This window comes from Mesoplodon bidens (assembly GCF_964165515.1).
Source record: "Mesoplodon bidens genome assembly, chromosome: 2".
NCBI lineage: Eukaryota > Metazoa > Chordata > Mammalia > Artiodactyla > Ziphiidae > Mesoplodon > Mesoplodon bidens.
In genome coordinates this window covers 168200026-168222663 of record NC_138177.1, presented here as the reverse complement: position 1 = coordinate 168222663, position 22638 = coordinate 168200026, and the positions used below count along the sequence as shown (strand labels likewise).

Below are 22638 nucleotides of genomic sequence, written 5' to 3'. Positions count from 1 at the left end.
GGCTTTAGTCTCCCTTCCCTCCCTCTGCTGCTCTCACACTTCAGTTAATTCCAGTTACTGTTCTTCTCATATGAGCAGGTCAAAAACGCATCTTCCTTATGCCCCTTCCTCCTTAGAGTGGGAAGGGAAAATCAGTTGAGGGGCTGAGGGTGTGGGGATGGGGTCTCAGAGCTGTGTCCCTCTGTCCAGGCTGACACTCAGACTGGGGATGGGCACAGAGGGATCCAGCCTTGCCCTCCAGGACTCTGGAGGAACCCTCGTCCCTGATGGCCCTATTCTCTGGGTGGAAATTCAGGCAACCCCTGTGTGCTCTTGGGGCCGGGGGTTTGGGAGGCCAGGGATCTGTAGCCATCCCAGGTTGAAATACCACCCCTTGTTGTTGCAGCTCCCCAGCTCCCATACAGGGGAGGAGATGGGGGTGGCTCTAGGGGGATGATTTGAGGCCAACGGATAGGAAAACTATTGGTATAAGAGCATGGTTCCCTCCACTTGCCTAAGAGGAATCATCAAAGGAGTTTACTGAGAATCTGGATTCCCCAGTCTCTATGGATTCAGCAGGTCTGGGCTAGGGCTGAGGAAGCTGTATTTTCAGTAAGCTCCTCAGGCGATTCTCATGGTGAGGCAAGTTTAGGAAACCATCTTGGGCAAGAAACCCCTCTGAGCCACATTTTCCTCCTTTGCAAAATATCAGTAAAGCGGCCTATCAGGGCAGGTGAATGGAAGAATGAGCCATCGAGGGCAGGACCTTCCCAGCAGCGGGGTTGAGTTCCTCCTCCTCTGACTTCTCCTAGTGCAGCCACTGCTGCACTACTATTCGTTTGCTCCTGGGCTGGGCTCCGCCTGCCTTGGAGGCAGGTGACACCTTGCAGACTCACTTTTCTCTGGACTACGTGGGGCAAGGCTGTGGAGAGTCCTGGTGGTAGAGTCAAAGCCTAGGACCCTCAGGAATGCCAACGTCCCAGCCCAGCTCCGGGGCCTTGGACACCCTGTCCCCTAGCTGGTAGCCTGAGCTGCCTGCCTGGGAAGCCAGAGACCTGAGGCGGTATGCAGCCTGGTGGGGACAGGGCCAGCCTGAGGAGGGTCACAGGACCCAGAGAGTCATGGAGTGTAGGAACGACTCTCGCCCCAAGGGGCTTAGAGAGCTTTGTGGCCTGTGAGTTGGAAGAGATGTTTATGGCTTTCAGTAAAAAAACCTCTGACACCCTGGCCCACCTTGGTGAGAACAGTCCAGGTGTTAAGCTGTTTTTCATGACTAAACAAGGTGAGACAGTCAACCTTTGGCCAAGTTCACCCTGAGTGACAGGAAGCAGACTTGTGTGTAGTTTGGGGGAAGGGAGCAGTCATTAGGGCCAACGTAGCAGCTGCCAGGAGGAGAAAGGGCTGGGGGTGTTGGAGAGGGCGGTCCACCCCTCTGCTATGGAGATATCAGGGTCTAAACCAGTGACCCTGAAGAGATGTTAAATATTAATTACAAACAGATAAGGACAGTGCTCCCTGGTGCTGTGTCTCAGGGAGGGGAGGGGTGAGGAAGAGGAGGGGACACGTACTGGGTACAGAGGAGGGAGGGCATTGCACGCTCCGGAAAGGGTCTCACCGGGGCAACTGGACTTTGATGCTGTTTCTCAGAAATGTTCAGACAGGGCTTTGGGACAGGATGGGGTTGGGGGCGCTTGCCCCTCGGGGACCCCATTGGGGCCCTCCCCTCCTTATGCCCCAGGAGTCTCATCCTACAAGAATCCAAACTGGTGTGGAAAGTTCCTTCTCTTGATGAAGACAAAAGTCGCTAGGTTTGAGCTCCAACTGTGTCACAGCCTCAGTGGGGGCCTGTGGGGGGAGCCCCTTCTCCTCTCTGGGCCTCGGTTTCCTCATCATAGGGGTCACGTGAGATGCAGTGATACAAAGGGCGTGACAGCGTGCTGAAAGCTCGGACAAGGACCCTGTGCAAGGGCAGGAGGACAGGGCAGCCCTGTGCCGCCTCTGGTGGGGTGTCGGGGAGGAAGGTCCTCTGAGAATGCTGCTGACACCCCCAAAACAGCTTCCACCTATGAATTCAAGGAGAAGGTTCCATTTGTCCCTGGACCCTGTTTCCTGCAATCCCTTCCCTCGCCCCCTCCTAGATAGTCCAGCGCCTCCAGCTTGGCCTGGAGCTATCCTGAGGAAATAGGATAATTTAAGCCCATGAGAAAATGCCTGATCCAAAATCAAGCTGAACTGGGGGGAGTGGGTCACTCCTGTACTGTCTTATTTTGTAAAAATCACAACAGGAAATACTACTGTTTACTGGGCCCTGCCCATGAGCCAGGCACTATGAAACGCTTGGCTGACATTATTTAATTTCATCCTCACCACAACCCTGTGAGGTCAGTGTTATTATCCCCATGACACAGATGAGGAAACAGAGATTTTGAGCCGTGATTCATTTGCTTGAAGTCACATGGCTGGTAAGTACTGAGTCTGGAATCTGAACCCAGGTGGGCTGAATCCAAGGCTGAGTTTCTAAAGTTGTGAACTAGGTCCAGTTTGTAGTTGTGTCTCCTTCAGTTGCCCCGTGGCCCCATGTTCCTTTCAAACCCTGCTGCCAGGATAGGGTCTGAAACTCCTGCCGACAGAAAAGGCTTCTGTGTTCTCCCTCCCTGGTGGACCTGCATTTCACTTGGGATAAAGCCTCGAGCAGAGGAATGAAGCTGAAATGGTGCAATTGAAGGCAGCAGCCCTGGTTGGGGATGAGCCGCAGGCTGCACCCCTCCCTGGAGTCTTGTCATCAGGCTGCCTCTGGACTTGGCAGAAGTGCAGGTTGTTCTGGTTCTGCTCAGTCTGCTATGAGGTGTCCTTTTTCAGGCTCCTTTTCTCACCTTTGGGGAACCACAGAGGAGGCAGAGGCCTCAGTCTGCTGAACTAGATTATGCAAGTGGCCAGGAATGAAGAGAGGCGGGCTCGTGGAGGATTTTGCGTCCAGCGTGTTAGGAGCCGGGGCCCTGGATCTCCGGGAGGTTCCCCATATTAACTCCTGCACTCTGACTGTCCGTCCTGCCCTGCAGAACTTGGCGTGCACATGCTCATTTGCACTCACTCGCTTGTACATGATTCACTTCTGTAACTCCTCTGGCTGGAGCCCTTCTCATGCCTTTTCGCTCCAAAGGGAGCTCAGCCACCGCAAGGGTCCGGCATCCTCCTTCTGCTGGTTCCTCAAGGGCATCCACCCGGGGCTGGGCTGCAGAGTGCGCAGCGCCGCTGGGTGCGGGAGTGACGGCCAAGGTGCGAGGTAAGGGTGGGGACAGGAGGAAGCCCCAGGCCCACCCTGTTCCCGCTCAGGACTCCCACTGCACCGTCAGGGCCAGGCCTCTGAACAGAGAGTCCAGCTCCATGGGCGACTCCAGGTCTGGGGCCTGAGGGCCTGGGCTCTTGGCCTCAGTCTCGGATGCTGGACCCTCATCACTGGGACACACGAGGGACTCCAGCAAGCCCCAGGGACTCGGACCCTCGTCTGTGGGGGAACATGGGCGGGAAGGAGTCTGCAAAGGGAGGGACACGGGGTGACCCTCGATCTGGACAGAGGAGAGGAGGGGCAGCTGGCCCTTTATGTAGCTTTGTGTCCTTGGCTCCCCTCTGCGTATGACATCAGAGTCAGGTTCTCTGTCCGTGTGAATCCCCAGATGCTGGTGGAAGGATTCTACTTCTTGGGGGTCCTCCATAGCCAAGGAGGTCACCTGCTGCAGAGAAAGGCCACCTGGGCTGCAGCTTCCAGCTGGTGCCTCTTTCTGGAGCTGACCTTTAGTTCCGAGGTGTTTGGGACCAGAGAGTGTCATAGGTGGGGGGTCTCTGCCAGGGCCTTCCCCGCATATCACGTAGGAAGGAGGCCAGCTGTCCGCAGTGGCCTGAGGGGTGTAGGAAGGAGGCTGGGCCTCCGAGATGGTCTGGGGAGTGTAGGAGGGGGGTTCAGCTTTGGGGGTTACCTGAGGTGCATAGGACGGGGGCCCGCCCTCAGGGGCAGCCTGAGGGGCATAGGACAGTGGCGGGAGTGTCTGGAGAGGTGGCCCGCCAGAGGGCCGGAGGATGGAGAGGTCCGGCTGCCCAAGGTAGGTGACCTCAGACAGGCTGTGTCGCGCTGGGGCTCCTGGAGGCTCGATGGGCCCGGAGACCTTGACTTGGGAGTACTGGACAGGCTGCACCAGGCCGCTCGGGCCACTGAGGTCAAAGACGGGGATTAAGATGCGCTCCTGGATGAGCTGCAGAGGCTGGAAGGTCAGTACGTGCTGGACATTCTGTGCAGGGAGAACAGTGTGCCCGTTAGGGTGCGTTCAAGCTCCCCAAGGGTGCCATGCATGCCGCGGTCCTCCGCAGGGCTGGGGGTGGAGGGGAAGGGGTGGACCATCTGGGGGCTTTTCCACGATGTGTGAGCCCCGTACCCCTTCCCAGGGATTCCTCTAAGTGCTGGAGCCTCTGTGAAGGCACAGGGCTCCCGGCCTGTTATCTGAGGGCCGCTTCCAGAGTCTGGTTGTCTAGGGAGAGCGGGTAGGCTGTGGTTTCTCTAGGAGGCGGGCACTCTGGAAGCAGCTGGCTCAGGTTTGGGGTGCCCTTGGGGAATGCTCTCCAGGTTCTGGCTCAACTGCTCCTGAGCTCTGGCTCCCTAAGGGCCTCACGCGGGGAGAAAGGTGGGGAAGAATGGGGGACAGGGGAGGCCTGGAGAGTTTTACAGGAAATGGCTCAACTGGCCTTTGACTTGGAGGGGTGGATGGGCGTGAGCCCTCTCTGCGAGCCCCAGACTGTGCAGGCTCTGCAGCGGGCATGGCTGCTTTAACAAAGATGCAGCTCTGGTGGCCAGACTTGTGCTGCCGATGTAATGTGTATGGTTTGCAGGGGCTTAGTTTAAAAAAATTAGTTGCCAAGATTTGAAACATGGGAGATTTCACATTACAATCTGAAATTCTGACTTCGCTGGAGAAAATGTGAAGATGTGGCAACAGTGGGCCTGCGATCCCAGGTGGCAGTACCTGGGCTAACGGTTCAGGCAGGGTGTGCGCCCCCTTGAAAGCCACGTGGGTTTTCTATTCCAAGCCTTGTCTTCCTTCCCCCTAGCTCTCTTCCATACACCGGGGGAGCTGCCAGCCACATCTTTAGGTTGGAGGGAGAAATGAGGGAGAGCTGGGGTCCCGGGGCCCGTGCCCTCCCCTCGGCCTCTCCATCCTCCCCGGGGCCCCGGCTCACCAGGGAGTTGGGAGGCGGAGGCGGCTTGGTGATGTATCTGTAGCTCAGGTAGCAGAGCCCTGCGACCAGGAAGCCCATGGAGAACAGGAAGGCACCGGAAAAGGAGTAGGTCCACGTCTGATCTAGGGGAGAAAGAGGCCAGAACAGGAAGGGTGAGGCTGCCAGTGTGGTACTGCCAACTTGGGCCTTTTCCTCCCCTGCCTCTTGGGCCCGGCTTGGGAAGGCCTCTCCTATTCCCAGTACTTACAGGGCCCGGGGTGAGGGCACAAATGGAGGGCCACACATCATACGTCTAAATATTTGGAATTTCATCATGTTTTTACATTGTTAAGTAAAATATGTTCTGTGCTCCCACCTTGACAGATATACTTTTCATAACAACCCGAAAGGCTTGACTTTTGATTCTTGGATGCCTCGGGGTGCTGTGCGGAAAGGTGGAGGTGCAGGGGGAAGCTCCCGCAGGCCCAGCCTGGCTCCAGCCCACACTGCCAGGGGCCTCACACCCAAGGATATGGGCTCATGGCCAAGCTCATCCACGCTGCCTACAAATACCCACCCACTGGCCACCCTTTGGGCCGAGGGCCTGAACATCAACAGAGTGTCTGCCCTCTGGAAGAAAGACCCAAGGAGGAGATCTGCTGAGATTGGACACAGACTCTGGCCGTCTGTACAGGGAATTTAGGAGCTCACAGGTTCCAGGGGGATCTGCCCATGTGGACCTAAGGACTCTTCATCTTGCGGGGAGGGCCATGGCCAGAGCAGGGCTGGAGCGGGGCCTTCTAAAGTGCGGGGCTCAGAAAAGGGTCCCCCTTGCCTGGGTCTAAGGACAGTCCTGCCTTCCTCGGGGTGGGGGAAAGAGGCAAAGGGAGGGGAGATGTGACAATGGGAGGGGTCTGTCTTCCCCACCTGTCTACCAAGATCTGAGCTGGGAAGACCTCACTCAGGAGGGAGCCTGGGGAGGCACCACCCTTTCGAAAATGGAAGGAGAGGATAGCTAAGGGCTCTATGCTGAGCCTCCTTCCTATGGCCCTGCATCTTTGGGATGGGTGGGTGCAGCCAGGTCTCGGCATGACACACTTCCTGTCACCAATTCAAGTGGGACTGGCGAGTGGCTTGGTAAGGAAGAGGTAGCTGGAGTTTTTGTTAAAACTGGAGGTTTGTATTACCTGGGGGTCTTGACTCTCCAAGTCACCCTCCTTCTGTTCCTGGCCCCTGTGTGGCTTCAGCTTGGGGAGTTGATCATCAGTTGCCAGTGACCTTGGCAATGACTGTGAACCCTGGGAATTGCTGGAGCCTTTACTTCTAGCCCACTCCTCGTTCCTCCCCCAGCCCCTGTGGCTTGGGCCTCTCTCGTCAGCTTCCCACTTCCCCTGTCACATGTACTTCCACCAGGGAGAAGACAGGACCCAAATGTCTCTACATGACATGCTTAATGTAACTGGAAAACTGTTGCTCCCTGTACCAGGACAGGACAGGGACTTGGAACATTTCTGCCATTTCACTCACGGGGAAGTAGGAAGAAATAATGGAAGCAACACTAGAATGTGGGGTGTTAGAGGTCTGGCTCAGCCACTGATGAGACCCTCATCTTCTGCACGACCCTCTCTAGCCTACCATTTATTAATAACAGCAGCCAGCGATGATTGAACTCTTACTACATGCCATGCACTGTGTGGGGTGCTCTACCAATGTTATCCCACCAAACAGTTGGCCATGGATGCTCACTCCTTACAGATAATGAAGTTGAGTCTCAGAGAGGTTAAGTGACTTGAACAAGGTCACACAGCTACTCAGTGGAGAAGCCAGGATTGACATGTATAATTCCAAAGCTCATTCTCACAGCCACTACGCAATGATGACTCCGTTTCCTCATCTGTAAAATTAAGATATGGGGTGAACCAACACATAGAGCCCTTTCCAGCATCAAGATGCTGGGATGATGGTCCAAGACATTCTGAGAGGTAGATAAAGGAGGGATTCTGGGCTCTGGGGATAAGACAGACCCCTGGATACAGGGTCAAGGGCAGGACGTTTCATTATGATAAGGAAGTAAGAGAAATAAATGTGCAGTAGAGGGGACAGGCTCTAAACAAAATTGCAAAGTGGTGATTAGAGCCCAGGCTTCAGGATCAGATGAACTTAACTAGGTTCACTGACCAGCTGTGTGGTCACCGGCAAGTTGCTTAACCTCTCTGAGCCAGAGCTCCTCCTCTGCAAAATGGGAATAATACTATACAACTTGCAGGATTGTTATAAGGATTCAATGGGATAATATATGGAAAGAATTTAACACAGTGTTTGGCAATAGAGTAGGTACTTAATAAATGGTAGGAATTGTTATTAACATACTTGATTATAAAGGATAAGGTGCTTTCTATATGTCACCAAGAAATAGCCACCATGAAGAATGATTCATATAAAAGCAGCTACAGTCTTAGAAAAAAATGATATCATATCATGAGCTAGATCACGTAAGGACAAACCAACAGAAGGATATGGGTGGAGTGGCCCACATGTGGTCAGTAAGCAGGTGGGCAGGGGCGGGCCAGGAATGAATGACAGTTATCTAGAAGGTCCAGGGGAGAGTCACCAATCATACACACACTCCCAACTCAGTGCCTGTGAAGTTGGTTTCCTTTTTCTAGTTCTCTTATTGCCAAGTTCTATTCTGGTCTTCATGTGGCCCTTTCCCCGGGAAGGGCATGCCCCGTGCAAGAGGTCAGTGCTGGCTGTTGTTCCGTCAGGCATATCTTCCCATGAAAACAAATGCACTGGGACTCGGGTGGAGAACTCAGTCTCTTGTGGGCTTTTGGGGAAACCGATGAGCTGAGTTTCTGAACAAAGCTGAGGACCAGAACCTACCCTATGATGTTTCTACCAAGCTGCAGTTATACCCTCGGGCCCAGCCTCTAGCAGCTGCCTCGCTTCTATTCATCAGAACAGAAATCACCTCCTGACATCATTAATCTAAACAAAATGACTAAGGTGGAGACTGTTTTCCAAATCCATCCAGTCCAATGCGATCGCTTTTTTCATCCCCTAAACTTGGAGCATTACATTTCTCTCTCTATGAAGATAAGCACTAATAAAAACATCATGATGCTTACGATGAGAGTTGAGTTTCAATGTGCTAGAGTCGAGTGGGATGGGACGCCATCCCACTGAGCCGATGACTCAAAACTCTTTCTATGGTAGTGCAGTGGTGAGAACGTGTTCTCTGGAATTAGGCCTAGTTCCATCCCTCACCACCCGTGCAATCTTGGGCAAGTTACTTAGCCACTCTGAACCTCAGTTTCCTCAGTGGAACAAAGATGCTTCACAGAAGCATGAGAACTGTGTTTCGTAGTGTCTGGTCCCTGGTTGGCACTGCAGAAATGCTATTATAATCACTGTTATTTATATTTGACTTTAGAAGGTACTGAGGGATCTTTTTATCTTCTCTGCTGTCCCATCTGCAGATTATTTCCTGGGGTCTCTCACTTGAGTTAACATCAAGGTGAATTTGCTTTGCCAGGATACACACGCAGTTTGCCAGAGAGAGGAAATTCAGACATAGGCTGGAGGGTGGAGATTAAACATTTGCTATGATAACCCAACAGCTAACTCATTTATGAATAAACAAAGATTGACTTTAATAATACACTAGTAATCCTTCTGTGGTTTTCTAGAGCACTGCCAAGCCTCACCTTGGTTACAAGGGGGAAAGCACAGAGTCAAGGTTTGAATTCAGGAGTCCCAGTTCCCTCTGGCTTCAGCAGAACTTACCTGGCAGCGTCTTCGCTCGGCACATGTAGGGGGCGCTCTTCTTGGACCAGGTTGGAACAAAACTCACGATGGTCCCAAGGAACTCCGTGTCAGGGGTCAGGCCAAAGAACTCAAATTCTCTCTGCTTCCCTCCAAGGTGCTGAATTTGACAGAGAACACAGAACAACATCTCTTATACGCCAACCTCTATGTGGAGGCTGCTTACACCTCTGCCTGGGCTACTGCACTTAGTAAAATGGTACCACCAGCTGCCCAAACCATAAACCGGTAGGTCAGTTGGCAGTGCTCCATTCCCATTGCCCTACCTTCTGTTTTCTCCCTAAATCCAATCAGATGCAAGCTTCATGCACTTTCACTTGGAACAGTGTCTGGCACACAGCATGCACTCTCTAAATACTAGCTGCTGTTATTATCACCACCGTCATCAACACCCCACCATTCTTCCTTCTCCCAGTTCTCCTCTTTTCCCCCCTTTTCTTAAATAAAATATCAAAAACGCTTTGAATATCCATCCCTCTCTTGTCTCCTCATTGCTTCTGCCTTAACTGGGCCTCAATATCTTTGGCCTGGACTCTTGCAGTGGCCTCCTTACTGGTCACCAGTCTCTGGTTTTGTCCCTGTCTACTTCCAAACTTATCCTGGTGCCACAGTGATCTTTCTAAACAATTAATATAATTACAAAGCTCCTCTGTTGAAAATCCTTTGATGACCCGGGTCATATTACAGGTCCTTGCTCCCTTTGTTGACTCTTCCCTCCCTAGAGCCCCCTTGGTCCTTTAGGCTCTGGTGATGTTGAATGTCTGTCGCTCCTGCAAACACTCTGCTTCTGAAGTAAGCCCTTGCTCCTTTGCATCTGCCCATCCTTCTGCTGGAGCTTCTTCTCAGTTCTTGCCCTCTTGTATGTCTCGAACCTCTCTGACCTTGAACTCTTCCCTTGGCTGCCTCATTCCATCATTCTGGTTCTCCTCCTACCTCTCCGATTGCTCTTTTACTGGTTTCAGCCCCTCGGTGTTGTTCTGCAAGTTTCACTCTTCATCCATTCTTTCTTCTCTTTCCACATATTTTCTCACTTAGTGATCTTTTCTGGTCCCGTGGCTCTGGTGATCACCAATGTGTGGATAACTCCCAAACTGACCTCAGTAAGAGCTATGGAGTTCCTGGCACACACCGCCAGCATCCTGCTGGACAGCAGTCTGTGGGCATCTCTAACTTGACATGCCCAAACGTCCTGATCTCCTCTCTCTGGGTCCTGCCCCATCTCCAAGCCCAAACCCGCACCTGTATTTGATTCCCTAATTCTGTTAATAATGTCTTTCTTGTTCTAATGTCCAAGGCTCAAACCTTAAAACCATTCTTGACAAATCTCTCTCACATCCTTTGTATCTGATTACCCTGAAATAATCCATAAGCTTTTCTTTAAAGGGACAGGAGCTATGTTCTTGGGAGCTTAAAAGCTAAGAATTTTCTTTTTGGTCCTTTATGTTTCAGCTATGCCTTCTCTTTTCCAGGCACATGGAGGCCAAGGTTTAGGGTTATTTGTTGTTTTTTCTTTTGAAGGGGGTGAAAGTGGGTGAAGAAGTGCACGAATGGATTTAACAGCTTATTGTTTTGTGGAACTCATATGGTTGAAATTAACCCCAGTAGAGTTGTCAAGGACCCAAGAGTCCTCCTTCCCCGGGTGTTCACTGCCTCCACCCTGGTTCAGGCCCTTCTCGTTTCCAGCCTAGTACCATTGCAATAGGCCCCCTGACTTCCCACCCTGATCACTCTTTCATTTCTACATTTGATCTCTCCTCTTCCTGCTCCCAGTAATTTATAGCTTCTATTGGACCAACCTTCCGTAAAATAACAGCTATAGACTCTGGCCAAAATAAAAACTACCTATAGGCATTGGAAAGTAAGCAAAAGCAGGCAGATACCAGAGAAAGGAGGAAGGGAATGGCACTGAATGAGTTTCTCTCTCGTTTTTAATGTCCTGTAGCCTGGAGGCAGGCCCCCATTTATACCATGTGGAGTGGGTGAAACCTAGATTAAAAACCTTGTAATCTTACTGGTTTGAGTAACCAGAAGACAGAGTTCAGGGCAATCACAAAAGTTGGAAAGTGAGGGAGAAATCACGGATAGGAGAGGTTCACAGAGAGAGAGCCTGAATTCTGTGTATAAACTTTGCCCAAATCCCTGGCTGGTGCCTAAAGTATGCATGAGCAGGGTAGACTCCAAGCAGCCCAGCTAAAGTTTCAACTGAACTTTACTGAACTGAGATTTTGGAGTTTGGAGTTTGAAATTCAGCCAAATTCACTGCCTAGCAGATTTTGGAGTTTGAAGTTCAGCCAAATTCACTGCCTACTAAGACAAAGAAACAAACAAAAATCAATAGTCTTTGGAGGAATATGACAGAATCCAGAGTCCTTTCAACATATCATTCACAATGTCCAGGATGCATTCCAAAATTTTTAGACATGTAGAGAAAGAGAAAATGTATTTCATATTCAGGAGAAAAGACAGTTAATGGTGACCTATCCCAAGATGACCAAAGTGTTTGAATTATCAGACAGTGTTAAAGTGGCTAGTATAACTATGCTCAGGAAGCGAAGGAAAACATGCTCATAAGGACAGAATGACTAGGAATTTTCAGTAGCATAAACTATAAATACTAGAGACTATAAAAGCTAGAAACTATAAAAATTAGAGAATTTAGAACTGAAAAATACAATATCTAAAGTAAAAATTCCCACTGAATGGTTTTTAAAAACAGATTGGAGATGACAGAAGAGTCAGAGAACTTGAAAGTAGAATAAAGAGAATTAAATAGTGGTGACGGTTGGACAACTTCTTGAATATACGAAAAACCACTGAATCCTACACTTTAAAGGGGTGAAGTTTGTGGTATGTGAATTACATCTCAATTTTTAAAAAGGGAAAGACTGTCAGAATGTTGTCTACAGGAGATACACTTTAAATATAAAGGCACAGGTAGGTTGAAAATAGATGGATGTAAAAAGATATACAATGAAAATTATAAATATAAGAAGGCTAGAGTCACTATATTAACAGCAGATAAGGTAGAGTTCAATAAAAAGAGTATTATTAGTGATAAAAAGGGACATTTCATAATGATAAAATGGTCAATTCACCAGGAGGCTATAACAATCATAAATGTGTATGTGTCTGATAATAAAGCTTCAGATATGCACAGAATTAAAAGGGAAAATAGACAAATCCACAATCAAAGCTGGAGATTGTAATACTCTCAGCAATTAAGAGAACAATAGACCTCCCCCAAATCAGGAAAGACATAGAAGATATGAATAATACTATTAGCCACCTTTATCAAATTGATATTTATAGCGCACTCCACCAAACACCCGCAAAATACATATTCTGTTCAAGTGCACGTGGAACATTCACAAAGATAGCCCATATTCTGGGCCATAAAACAAGTCTCCATAAGGGATTGAAATCATACAGAATATGCTCTCTGATCACAAACTGAATTAAGTTGTAAATCAATAACAATAAAATATTCTAATGCCAAATATTTGCCAAAAATTAGTTGTGATATAGACTCTCCCTGCTCTGTAATCTCTAATCATTTCCTGACTACTGAAATAAATAAAGATTCCCCCATCCGCCCTCCCTACCTCTATGGCATGGTCCCAGCCTGTCTTCTTAGGGTTAGCATTATTCCTCTCCATCAGTGTTTCTCAAACTTCAGAGTGAGTAAGAAGCACTGGGTTGCTCAGTAAAATTCAGATCCCAGGGGTGTAACTCTAGAATTTGATGAAGCGGATTATAAGGGGGCCCAAGAACCTGCATTTTATGGGTTTTTTGTTTGTTTGTTTTTTGGCCATGAGGCATGTGGGATCTTAGCTCCCCAACCAGGAATCGAACTCGCACCCCCTGCATTGGAAGGCGAAGTCTTAACCACTGGACCACCAGGGAAGTCCCCAAGAACCTGCATTTTAAACAAAGGCTGCAGGAGATTCTGATGCCATTGGTCTGGGACCGTGTTTTGAGAAACTGTTCTACATGTCCCTATGCTTCAGCCCAAATGGGCAGTTTTGTGCTTTCCAACAATATCCTAAGCGTTCCTGCTTCTCTCTCTGATCGTGGTGGGACAGTGTAGGCCAGTGGAGCAGGGAGGGGAGGAATGTGGGCTTGGAACAAAGCTGGATTTGAATCTTGACTATGCTATTATTTGCTGAACGATCTTGAGCAAGTGACTTAACCTCTCTGAACCTCTGTTTTCTCATTCATAAAATGGAGATAAGAGCAACTACCTCATAGGTTTTGTGATGAAGATTAAATGACACAATAAGCATATATTACCTGGTACACCTCAGGAATTGATATCAGCACCAGAAAGTTTTCTGTTCTAGAGGTCTTTCCAGATCTCTCTGAGCTGACGTCTCCTCTCTCCCCTCCCAGCCTCCATTCTGTCCCACACAACACTCTTATTTCCCTCTACCTATAGCTGTATGAATTTGAATTCTTGTTTTAACTCTCTCCCCACCCATTAGATTATAAGCTCCTTGAGTGCAGGAATAGTCATTCAATGTAATTATGAATTAGTGGCACACACTGCCGGGGAAAACACTACATATTTTATTTTTTGAATACAAAAAGAAATGTATAACATTTGACAATTTATGCCTTTGCCTTCCACCTTTCAGTATTACTGATCTTAAGACACTGCCTGTATCCAGTTCCCACAGAAGGTGGAGAACCAGCAGAAAGAACTGCAGCAGTAGAAATTGGTTCCAGCATTTTCCAAAGTGAACACCTGAGGATGTTAATAGAAGCTGTTCCCCTGGATGTTAGAAGGCATTAGGCAAGAAAAAAATACATGTCATGCAAAATAAAAGGAGTTTCTCTGATCAAATACATGCGAGAGTGGTATTAAGCAAATTGAAACTGGAGTCTTGACTTTGCAGTACTTGTCAGAGGCTTTAGCATGCTATTGTGTGTGTGAATATACAAGAGGTAGGCTGTAGACATGTTTTGGGAAACGCTGATTTATATAACACATCTCCTTTCTACTTGAAGCAATGCAGAGAGGGAAATGGGTTTCCGAGGCAGGGAAGGACCAAGGTGGCACATATATTTACCCTTCATTTACCATTTGGTAGGTGTGGTTGATGTGCAGCTTTAAGTGATAGAACAGGTCCTGGAAGATGTCCTCCAGGGTTAGCCGGTGGCCATTCCCTGTGTGGATGGGCGTGTAGGTGGGATGGACAATCATCTGGATGGACCTCGCCTTGGGGATACAGGTCACTTCAGGTGGTTTGATGATAGCTGGCAAAAGGGAGAGAGAAAAAAGAAATGAAAAGTTAGAATCAGGGGCTTCCCTGGTGGCGCAGTGGTTGAGAGTCCGCCTGCCGATGCAGGGGACGCGGGTTCGTGCCCTGGTCCGGGAAGATCCCACATGCCGCGGAGCGGCTGGGCCCGTGAGCCATGGCCGCCGAGCCTGCGCGTCCGGAGCCTGTGCTCCGCAATGGGAGAGGCCACAACAGTGAGAGGCCTGCGTAACGCGCAAAAAAAAAAAAAAAAAAAAAGTTAGAATCAGCCAGGAGTGTCTGAGAGGCTGCCTTGGACCTTGGGAAATGACTGCTTTCCACCCCCTCCCACCCCAACCCCAGCCATGCTTCTGAAAGCATCAGCTAAATGAACAGGTGAGAAGAGAAGCAACTGGTGTTTGGGTGTAAGGCTAGCAAAGGGGTGACCAAGGGTGAGTGGGAAGAGTCCAGGGAGAGGGGCCCTGGACCCCTAGGCTGATCATACTCTTGTCCCAGCCTCCACACATCCCTACCCTGAGTCTTCCCGTAGCACCTGCCCCCTAGTCTACTGGCAATGACAGCTTTGGGGACTGATGGTTCAACTACATATCCAAACAATGTTTGTGGTGCCCAATATTATTGATTCAGCCTCAGAGGCCAGGCCTAAACTTCAGCCTCTCTCAAGATGGAATTTCCAAATAACCAAACGACCTTGACTGGTTTATAGACCCCTTTGGGAATTTGAATGCTATGGTTTGAATGCTATTGAATGTTATGGTTCTTTTCTCCCCCCAAATGTACATATACAAAAATCTTGCACTCAGTTTCAGGGTTTCATGAACCTCACTCCCCCGAAGCTAATTTATAGAAAGTCCTCAAGAGTCCATTGACCTCCAAGATTAAAAAGATCTGAGCTAGAAGAATGTTCGTTTCAGTGTTGTTTATAAAATCGAAAAAACTGAGTTAAGGGTCCTCCAAAAAGGAATTAGGGAAGTCAATTAGAGTACCTCCATAGAATGGATCATGTTTGCAGCCGTGAAATATCGTGTTGTGGAAAAATATTTAATGACATGGGCAAATGTTCACGATACCATTATATAAAAAACAACTAACCAACCAACCAGATCACAAAAGAGTAGATACAGTTGCAAGTAGCTGTGGTTATGTTTAAGTGTTCAGATTAGTTGGGCCTACTTTTATTTTTCTTTGTGTATTTCTATATTTTCCAAATTTTCTACAATGAGTATGCATTAACTGAACAAGCCAAGAAACAATATAAAATAACTTGTTTAACTTTATTTTTTATTTTCTTAAGAAACCCTGTGGCTTTTAAATCAGTTAGTGCACATCACCTACTTAACGTGTGGGAGGAGTTTGGCAACTCATCCATCCATCCATTCATCCATCCATCCATTCATCCATCCATCCATTCATCCATTCATCCATTCATCCATCCACTCAATCCTTCATCAACTACGTATTGAGCATCTCCTATGTGCCAGGCGCTATGCTAAGGGCTGGGAACACAGTGGGTTCCATTGCCACACACGCCCTCATGGAGCTCACTTTCAGTAAGGGAGGCAGATGATGTAAGTGCCAGCAAACACAGTAACTGCAGATTGTGATCTGAGCTCTGAAGACAGTGAACAGTTTATGGTGATGGAGGATAGCAGACGATGACCTAGTGAAATGGGGTTGTTGAGGCTGGCGGTGGGGATGCTCACTTAGGAGGTGATGTTGAAGCCGAGACTAAGACCAAGGATCGGAAAAGAGTCAAGGCAGAAGTAGGAGAACTGAGTTAGGGGGGCCTTGGTTGCACTCAAGGGGCAAGATTAAGGTGGTCTGAACTAGGGAGGTGGGGATGGAGATGGAGAAAGATGAATGACCACACTGGGGATGCTGTCCAGTTGAGGGCGCCTTCCCTAAAAAGCCACATCCCTAACTGGCCCTGGGAGGCAGCGCCCTTCTGGGCCCTCCACCCACGCCGGAGGGGAAGAGGCCATCCTGTTCCCGTCCTGCACCCGTTGCAATGAGGGGCTGGCACTCACTGTGCTGCAGTGAGCTGAACCGGTCGGTCATCTTGGTGGCGGACCGGCCTCCCGCGTCGATGGCGGTGACCCGGGCATAGTAGAGATCCGTAAGGTTGCCTGTCTCCTTGGTAAGGTTGCAGGATTTCCGGGTGATCCGCTGGCAGCCCTCCTTTGCCTGCCACTCTGTCTCTCCATAACTGTGGGCAAGGGAAGGACCAGACACACCTTTCATGAACAGGCTTGGCACCAAGCCTGTCATTTATTAATAATGATAACGATATTGAATATTTACTTAGCACGTGTACCCAGGCCCTTTATGCGGATGATCCTCACTACGGTGCTGTGAGGTTCATACATTATTCTCCCTCCTTTTCAAATAGGGGAGCTGGGGGTTAAGGAAGCAAAATTTGCCCAGGTGTTTGAGGCATGCAGGCAGGGAACCAGGATGTGAACCCAGCCAGTCTGAGTTCACGTTCTGGGCACTGTTAGCCCCATTGACAGATGAGGGACCTGGGCCTCGGAGAGGGCAAGTGCCTTGCCACAGGATGAAGTGGCAGGACCAGGAATGGAACCCAGGTTTGCAGACTCCTGAGCCCACGTACCCTCCTCTCTTGCCTGGGAGAGGAGATGAGCGGGAATGGGGTGGGGTGAGAGCCCGGGAGGGGGTGGGCACGGCTTTTCGTTGACCCGGTCTAACCCAATATAAGGCAATGATTGGGAGCTTGTTGTTTGCCAGGCACACGTGCTAATGACTATCTCATTGAATCCACCTAACAACCCTATGAGGAAGGTACTATTGCTAACTTTGCTTCATGGATGAGGAAATGGAGGCTTGGTGAGGTTACCCAACCACCCAGAGTTCTAGGGAGAGAGCTGGCGTCTGCCCCCAGAGCCCGTACTTGCAACCATTATTCTAACCTCCCCCTGCAGAAGAAACATAAAGGAGCAAAGCTATGTGTGTGGGAGGGTCGCTGTGTGACACCAGTCCGGGGGGGCGTGTGGGGACATAGGAAGAAGGAAGGGTTTTCTTGGAGGGGTTGGTTCCAGAGCAGAGTCAAAAGGGCTTGTGTGGGAGGGACGCCTACGTCTTATACTGCACACTGTAGACGGTGTCTGGGGCACTCTCCGGGCTGCTGTCCCACGTCAGGATGTTTTCGAAGTTGCTGGACTGGAATTTCACGTGCTGAAGAAGATCTGAGGTGTCCTCAGCGATGTGAGCTGCAGGAAGTGAGAACAGGGTGAGCAGAAGGGCGCAAAGACTCTGCCCCAGCCCTCTAGCAAGTTGCCCGCTGAGGGGCGAGCCAGCACTCACTCAGCGGAGACTGTGCTCACTGACCAGCCCCCCTCCCCTTCACTTCTTTCTTCCTTGGTATTGAGCTATGATTCTCATTCCACGAAATGCACCACTTTAAAGCATACAGTTCTGTGGTTTCCTAATATAGTCACAAAATTGTGCAACGGTTGCCGCTAACCTAGTCCCAGGATGTGTTCATCGCCCACAAAGAAACCTTGTATCCATGAGCAGTACTCCCATCCCTCCCCTCCTCCCAGCCTCAGCAGCCAATAATCTGCTTCCTCCATGGATTTGCCTATTTGGACATTTCCTGTAAATAGAGGCATCCAGTATGTGGCCTTTTGTGTCTGGCTTCTTTCACTTAGCATCATGTGTTCAAGCCTCATCCATATTACAGCATGAATTGGTACTTATTTCCTTCTTATGGCTGAACCATATTCCACTGCGTCGATAGACCACATTCTGTTTATCTTCTCATCAGTTGATGGACATTTGGGCTGTTTCCACTTTTTGGCTATTTTGAATAATGCTGCTGTGAACATTTGTGCACAAGTTTTTTTTTTAAATTAATTAATTAATTAATTAATTAATTTATGGCTGTGCTGGGTCTTCGTTTCTGTGCGAGGGCTTTCTCTAGTTGCGGCAAGCGGGGGCCACTCTTCATCGCGGTGAGCGGGCCTCTCACTATCGCGGCCTCTCTTGTTGCGGACCACAGGCTCCAGACGCGCAGGCTCAGTAGTTATGGCTCACGGGCCTAGTTGCTCCGCGGCATGTGGGATCCTCCCAGACCAGGGCTCGAACCCGTGTCCCCTGCATTAGCAGGCAGATTCTCAACCACTGCGCCACCAGGGAAGCCCCATGTGCACAAGTTTTTAAGTGGACACATGTTTTCAGTTCTCTTGGGTATACGGCTAGGAGTGGGATTTCTGGGTCGTACGGTGATCCTATGCTGAACTTTTTGAAGACCTGCCAAACTGTTTTCCAAAGCGGCGGCTGCACCATCTCCTATTCCCACCAGCAAAGTTTGAGTGGTGCAATGATTCCATATCCTTGCCAACACGTGCTGTTGTGTTCATTCATTTCTCAACACTGTCTGAAGTTAGCGTCCTCACCAATGGAATATTTTAGAGGGATTCAACTAAACGTTGACTGTCGAAGAAGTAACTTGCCCAGAGTCAGTAATTTCAGACAACGGTGGAGAAGATGTCTGTGAATTCCTGCCTCTCTGCTGCTCGAGCCAATCCCTGCCCACCCACCACATGCCTTCTGAGGAGGGCAAAGGCACCTTCCCCAGCCACACGGATTTCTTAGGAGGTGGATTCTGACTGAGGCTACATTGGGCAGCGTGACCTTGGGGAAGCTGTTTAAGCAACTAGAACTTCCATTTCTTTATCTCTAAAATGGGAATAATTGGACTTACCTAAAGATAAACAATAAGGACCACAGCAGCAGCTGACATGTCTGAAATGCACGTAAAGTGCCGGGCACTGGGCTAAGTCTCCTTATCAAATCCTCCTGACAACCTGATGAGGCAGGTACTATCATTATGCCCATTTAATGGATGAGAAAAACTGAGGCTCAGAGAGGCAGCCTGCAATGCCCATCACAGTGCTAGGTTGCTTGTGGGGTGGATACAATGGGGCAAGGAAGGGGCAGCAAAGGCCAGAGCCCCAAGAAGAGGAGCCGGCGGGGGGCACTGCCCCCGAAGCAATCTTCACTGTAAATGAGAGCCCTTGACTTACAAATCTCTTCTCTCAGCCCTCCTAGCGCAGTCTGTGGAAAGGAAGAGAGTGCACGAAAATGGCGGCCAGAGCTGGCAGCTGGCTCTGCCTGTGCTCAGAGGTTGGCTGGGGTGGGAAATAAACAGGTGCAGATCCGGCTGAGTCAAGGCCTTGAGGTCTGAGGGTACACGTGTCTTTGATATGATGTGTGCGCACCACCCTTCCCGCCCCGCCCCCCCATGATCATGAGCACCAGCAGGTCCAGAGTGTGAGGGACTGGAGGGTTATTTACCCCTCCACTCCAAGTCTACCTACAGTATTTCCGTAAGGGAGGCCTTTGTGGGGAAGGGGAAGTGTATTAGGACAGTCCAACCCTGCTGTGCATCCACATGTTAAATCTAAGGCCACATTCCTCTTTGAATCTGGGTTGATCAGGCCCAACAGCTGCAGAACTCTTTGTGTTCCAGGCTTCCTGGAGCCCGCAGAATGGGGCCTAGGGCACCAGGGGGTTCCTTCTGCCTCTAGCCAAAATGTGATGGATGTGCTGCCGAGCCTCAAGTTGTGGCTGGTATCTTGTTTGGACCCGAGTCTGGGCAGAATTGGGGTCTGTTCTGGAGGGAGGGGCATGGGTTCAAGGCTGGGTCTTAAGTTGAGGGAGGGAGTCCACTTGAAGTCAGAGCTCAATGGTGGCTTTGGGTGAGGTGGTGAGGTCAAGGGCAGGCAAGAGAGAGGGTGGGATTTGAGAGAAGGCCAGGGTGTATCTGGGGGTGGGCTTGGCTAGGGTCTGCAGTGGGAGGGTTGCTGGTTAGGGTCAGTATCCTGGGGGGGCCATGTGGGTTTGGAGGAGGTAAGTGTCTGAGGTTGGGACATGCTCGGGAGGTGAAGGGCCCAGGTTGGGTGGAGGCTGGCACCACGTCTCAGGAGGCAGGAACTCAAGTTGGCTTCCTGAAGTCGTGTGGGTGGACCTTGGCTGGCCCCTATCTTTGAGGAGGTGTTGAGGGCTAACAAGATCTTCCATCTCCTCTCGCCCACTCATTCCTTTTCCTCCTCAAATCCATCACCGGTTCCTCAGCCCACGTTGGTTCTGCACTTCCTGGGTGAAAGTCTACATTGTGAAATCCTGGGGAGCCGTGTATTGTCTAGAAACTGACAGCCTGGGAGATGTGATCAAAGGAAGTTTTCTCATTGGTTTGAAAAAAACAAGTCTATGTCAACTAGTTGGGAAGCTAAGGACAAACAAACAAACAAAGTCAGTTCAAACATGTTCTGGAATCAGCCTAAGAATGCCGGGGGTGAAGGCACCTGGGGCTCTAGAGTGACCTTACTGACTCCTAACAACCTCCTAAGGGCTGCTTCCCTTGTGTCCCCCATCGCGAAGGGCCAAGAGCCTCTAAGTCTTCCAACCGGAATGGGTGAGAGTCTGGAGGGACATGTCTGAGGTCTCTTGGGAGATGCATCAAGTCTCCCTAGATCACAATGGGTCCAGTGTGCTGTGAATGTTCCGTCTGATGCCAGGGGGAGGACGGGCTGGAGAGCCCGGGTGGCAGCTGGAAGCGCTGTGGATCTGGTCAACACCTGCAGGGCACAGCTGTGGCCCCTATGGCCTTTATCCTGCACTTAAGGTAGAAGGGGTCTTGCTCCCCATTCTTCGGTCAGGACCATGCTTTCACTTCCTCAGAAAGTTCCCTGAATTTTTTAAACATCTCAGGGAGCAGAGAGACAATCTAGGATCTCATGCATTGCTCTGGAAGTTCTCCACTTCTTCCAAAAAATCCACTTTATTGGATTTGAAAACGGTGCCCTTTCGTCCTGTTTTCATAAGAGCTCTGGTGTTTCAAGACCTATTAATGCAGCAGACCTGGGCCCTCTGGGAGAAAATGCTCTTTCAGGTCTGGCACGAGGGGCTGGCAGAGGCCCCCTCAGGGGCGTGGAAGGAGGCAATGGCTGGACTCAAGCTTTGTCCTTCCTGACGCTCCCTCACCTCCCCACGTGAGGCCAGTGCCGGCCAGAAGCAGAGGAACAGAGGTACAATTTCTACCAGAAAGATTTGAGGGGTCCAAGGATGTCTAACTCCCTTAAGCTAATTCTCCATCCACTGGAGTGGGGGGATCCACACCCCCAGTTCAGACAGGTGACTGTATCCCCAGAGTCTTGAGGGTCAGTTGAGTCTCTGAAGAACCCAGAGTTTGAGGGACCCTCTCATCCTCCCCAGCAACCTGAGCGGGCATCTACTTCTCCAGGGAAACTCGGCACCCAGGTCAGCCCAGCAGAGAAGAAATTGAAACTGGTCGTGCTGGGGCCGGATGCAGTTCTGGGGGAGAAGACCCTGATCGTTGGCTCCTGGATGGGGGTCAGGTCTGACCACAGGGTGACCGGCACTCACCGACCAGGGATCCTGCCGCCAGGATGACCAGCAGCGTCCTCATCGGGGCCCGGCACACAGCCCTCTTTTGGTGTTCACTCTGGACTGAGCACAGAGGGAGGGCTGAGAAGCTTCGGCGCCTTGGCAGCTGGCTCCACCCAGGCACGAGGGCGGGGAAAGGAGGGAAAGGTGGGACCTGAGCCACGGGGAGCTGGGTACAAAGGTATCTGGCCCGTTGCTTCGGAATTCCAGGTTCTGGGCAGGATCCAAGGGAGTTCCCTTCTTAGTTGCAGAAAACAGCAGCAGTGACAGACTGGCTTGTTTATCTGGTCTGGTGGCTGATTCATCCCAAGATTCTTCAGTCCTTATTAGGGAACTGAGAGGCAGAAAACGTATAAATAATCCACGACATACAGCCTTATCAGAGAGCAGCTTGGCACTGGGTATCAGAAGCCTGCAACCTTTTGCCTCACTGATTCCATCCTCAGGGATGGATTCACCCTGAGGAAAACAACTGGAGCAGAAAATATGTTCTGGAATGTTCCTGGTGGCAGAGAAAAAGCTAGACTCCTCGGCTTCGTTCTGGCAGGAGGAGATATAGGGTGTCTGCTGCCCCTGCTCATGCCATGTATTAAAGCAGGTCTGCCATGCTGGATGCTTGAGGGTCAAGGGGGATGGCACTCCTCCTAGAGAGGCTGCTGGGGGTGAGAAGTCCAGGCGCTCCTACACGGAGCCTTTGGGGTCTGGGAACTGCAAAATATTAGGGAAAAATGGATCAGAGATTTCAGTGACTCTTACTACTGTGCTAGAGATGGGGGCAAAATTCAGGAGTGGGGGGGCTTCCCTGGTGGTGCAGTGGTTGAGAGTCCACCTGCCGATGCAGGGAACACGGGTTTGTGCCCCAGTCCAGGAGGATCCCACATGCTGCGGAGCGGCTGGGCCCGTGAGCTATGGCCGCTGAGCCTGTGCATCTGGACCCTGTGCT

The 22638-nt window shown here is 50.2% G+C and overlaps 1 protein-coding gene across 1 annotated transcript; it reads right to left on the bottom strand.

Annotated features, from left to right (window-relative positions):
* Positions 1–2456: 2456 nt before the first annotated feature.
* IL22RA1 (interleukin 22 receptor subunit alpha 1) lies at positions 2457–21970 on the bottom strand. Its single transcript, XM_081224898.1, has 7 exons — positions 21675–21970; positions 17362–17494; positions 16295–16473; positions 14090–14265; positions 8971–9109; positions 5206–5327; positions 2457–4262 (listed from the first exon to the last, which is right to left on the bottom strand). Exons 1-7 carry the CDS (start codon positions 21715–21717, stop codon positions 3309–3311), a joined length of 1746 nt encoding a protein of 581 aa, XP_081081024.1. The 5' UTR covers positions 21718–21970; the 3' UTR covers positions 2457–3308.
* Between the last annotated feature and the right edge of the window lie 668 nt (positions 21971–22638).

Coding starts and splice junctions, on each gene's coding strand:
- IL22RA1 (XM_081224898.1), bottom strand. CDS start 21,717: ATGAGGACGCTGCTGGTCATCCTGGCGGCAGGATCCCTGGTCG. Junction 16,474..17,361: donor TACAGTGTGCAGTATAAGAC/GTAGGCGTCCCT, acceptor CCTTGCCCACAG/TTATGGAGAGACAGAGTGGC. Junction 9,110..14,089: donor TCAACCACACCTACCAAATG/GTAAATGAAGGG, acceptor TGTCAAATTCAG/CACCTTGGAGGGAAGCAGAG.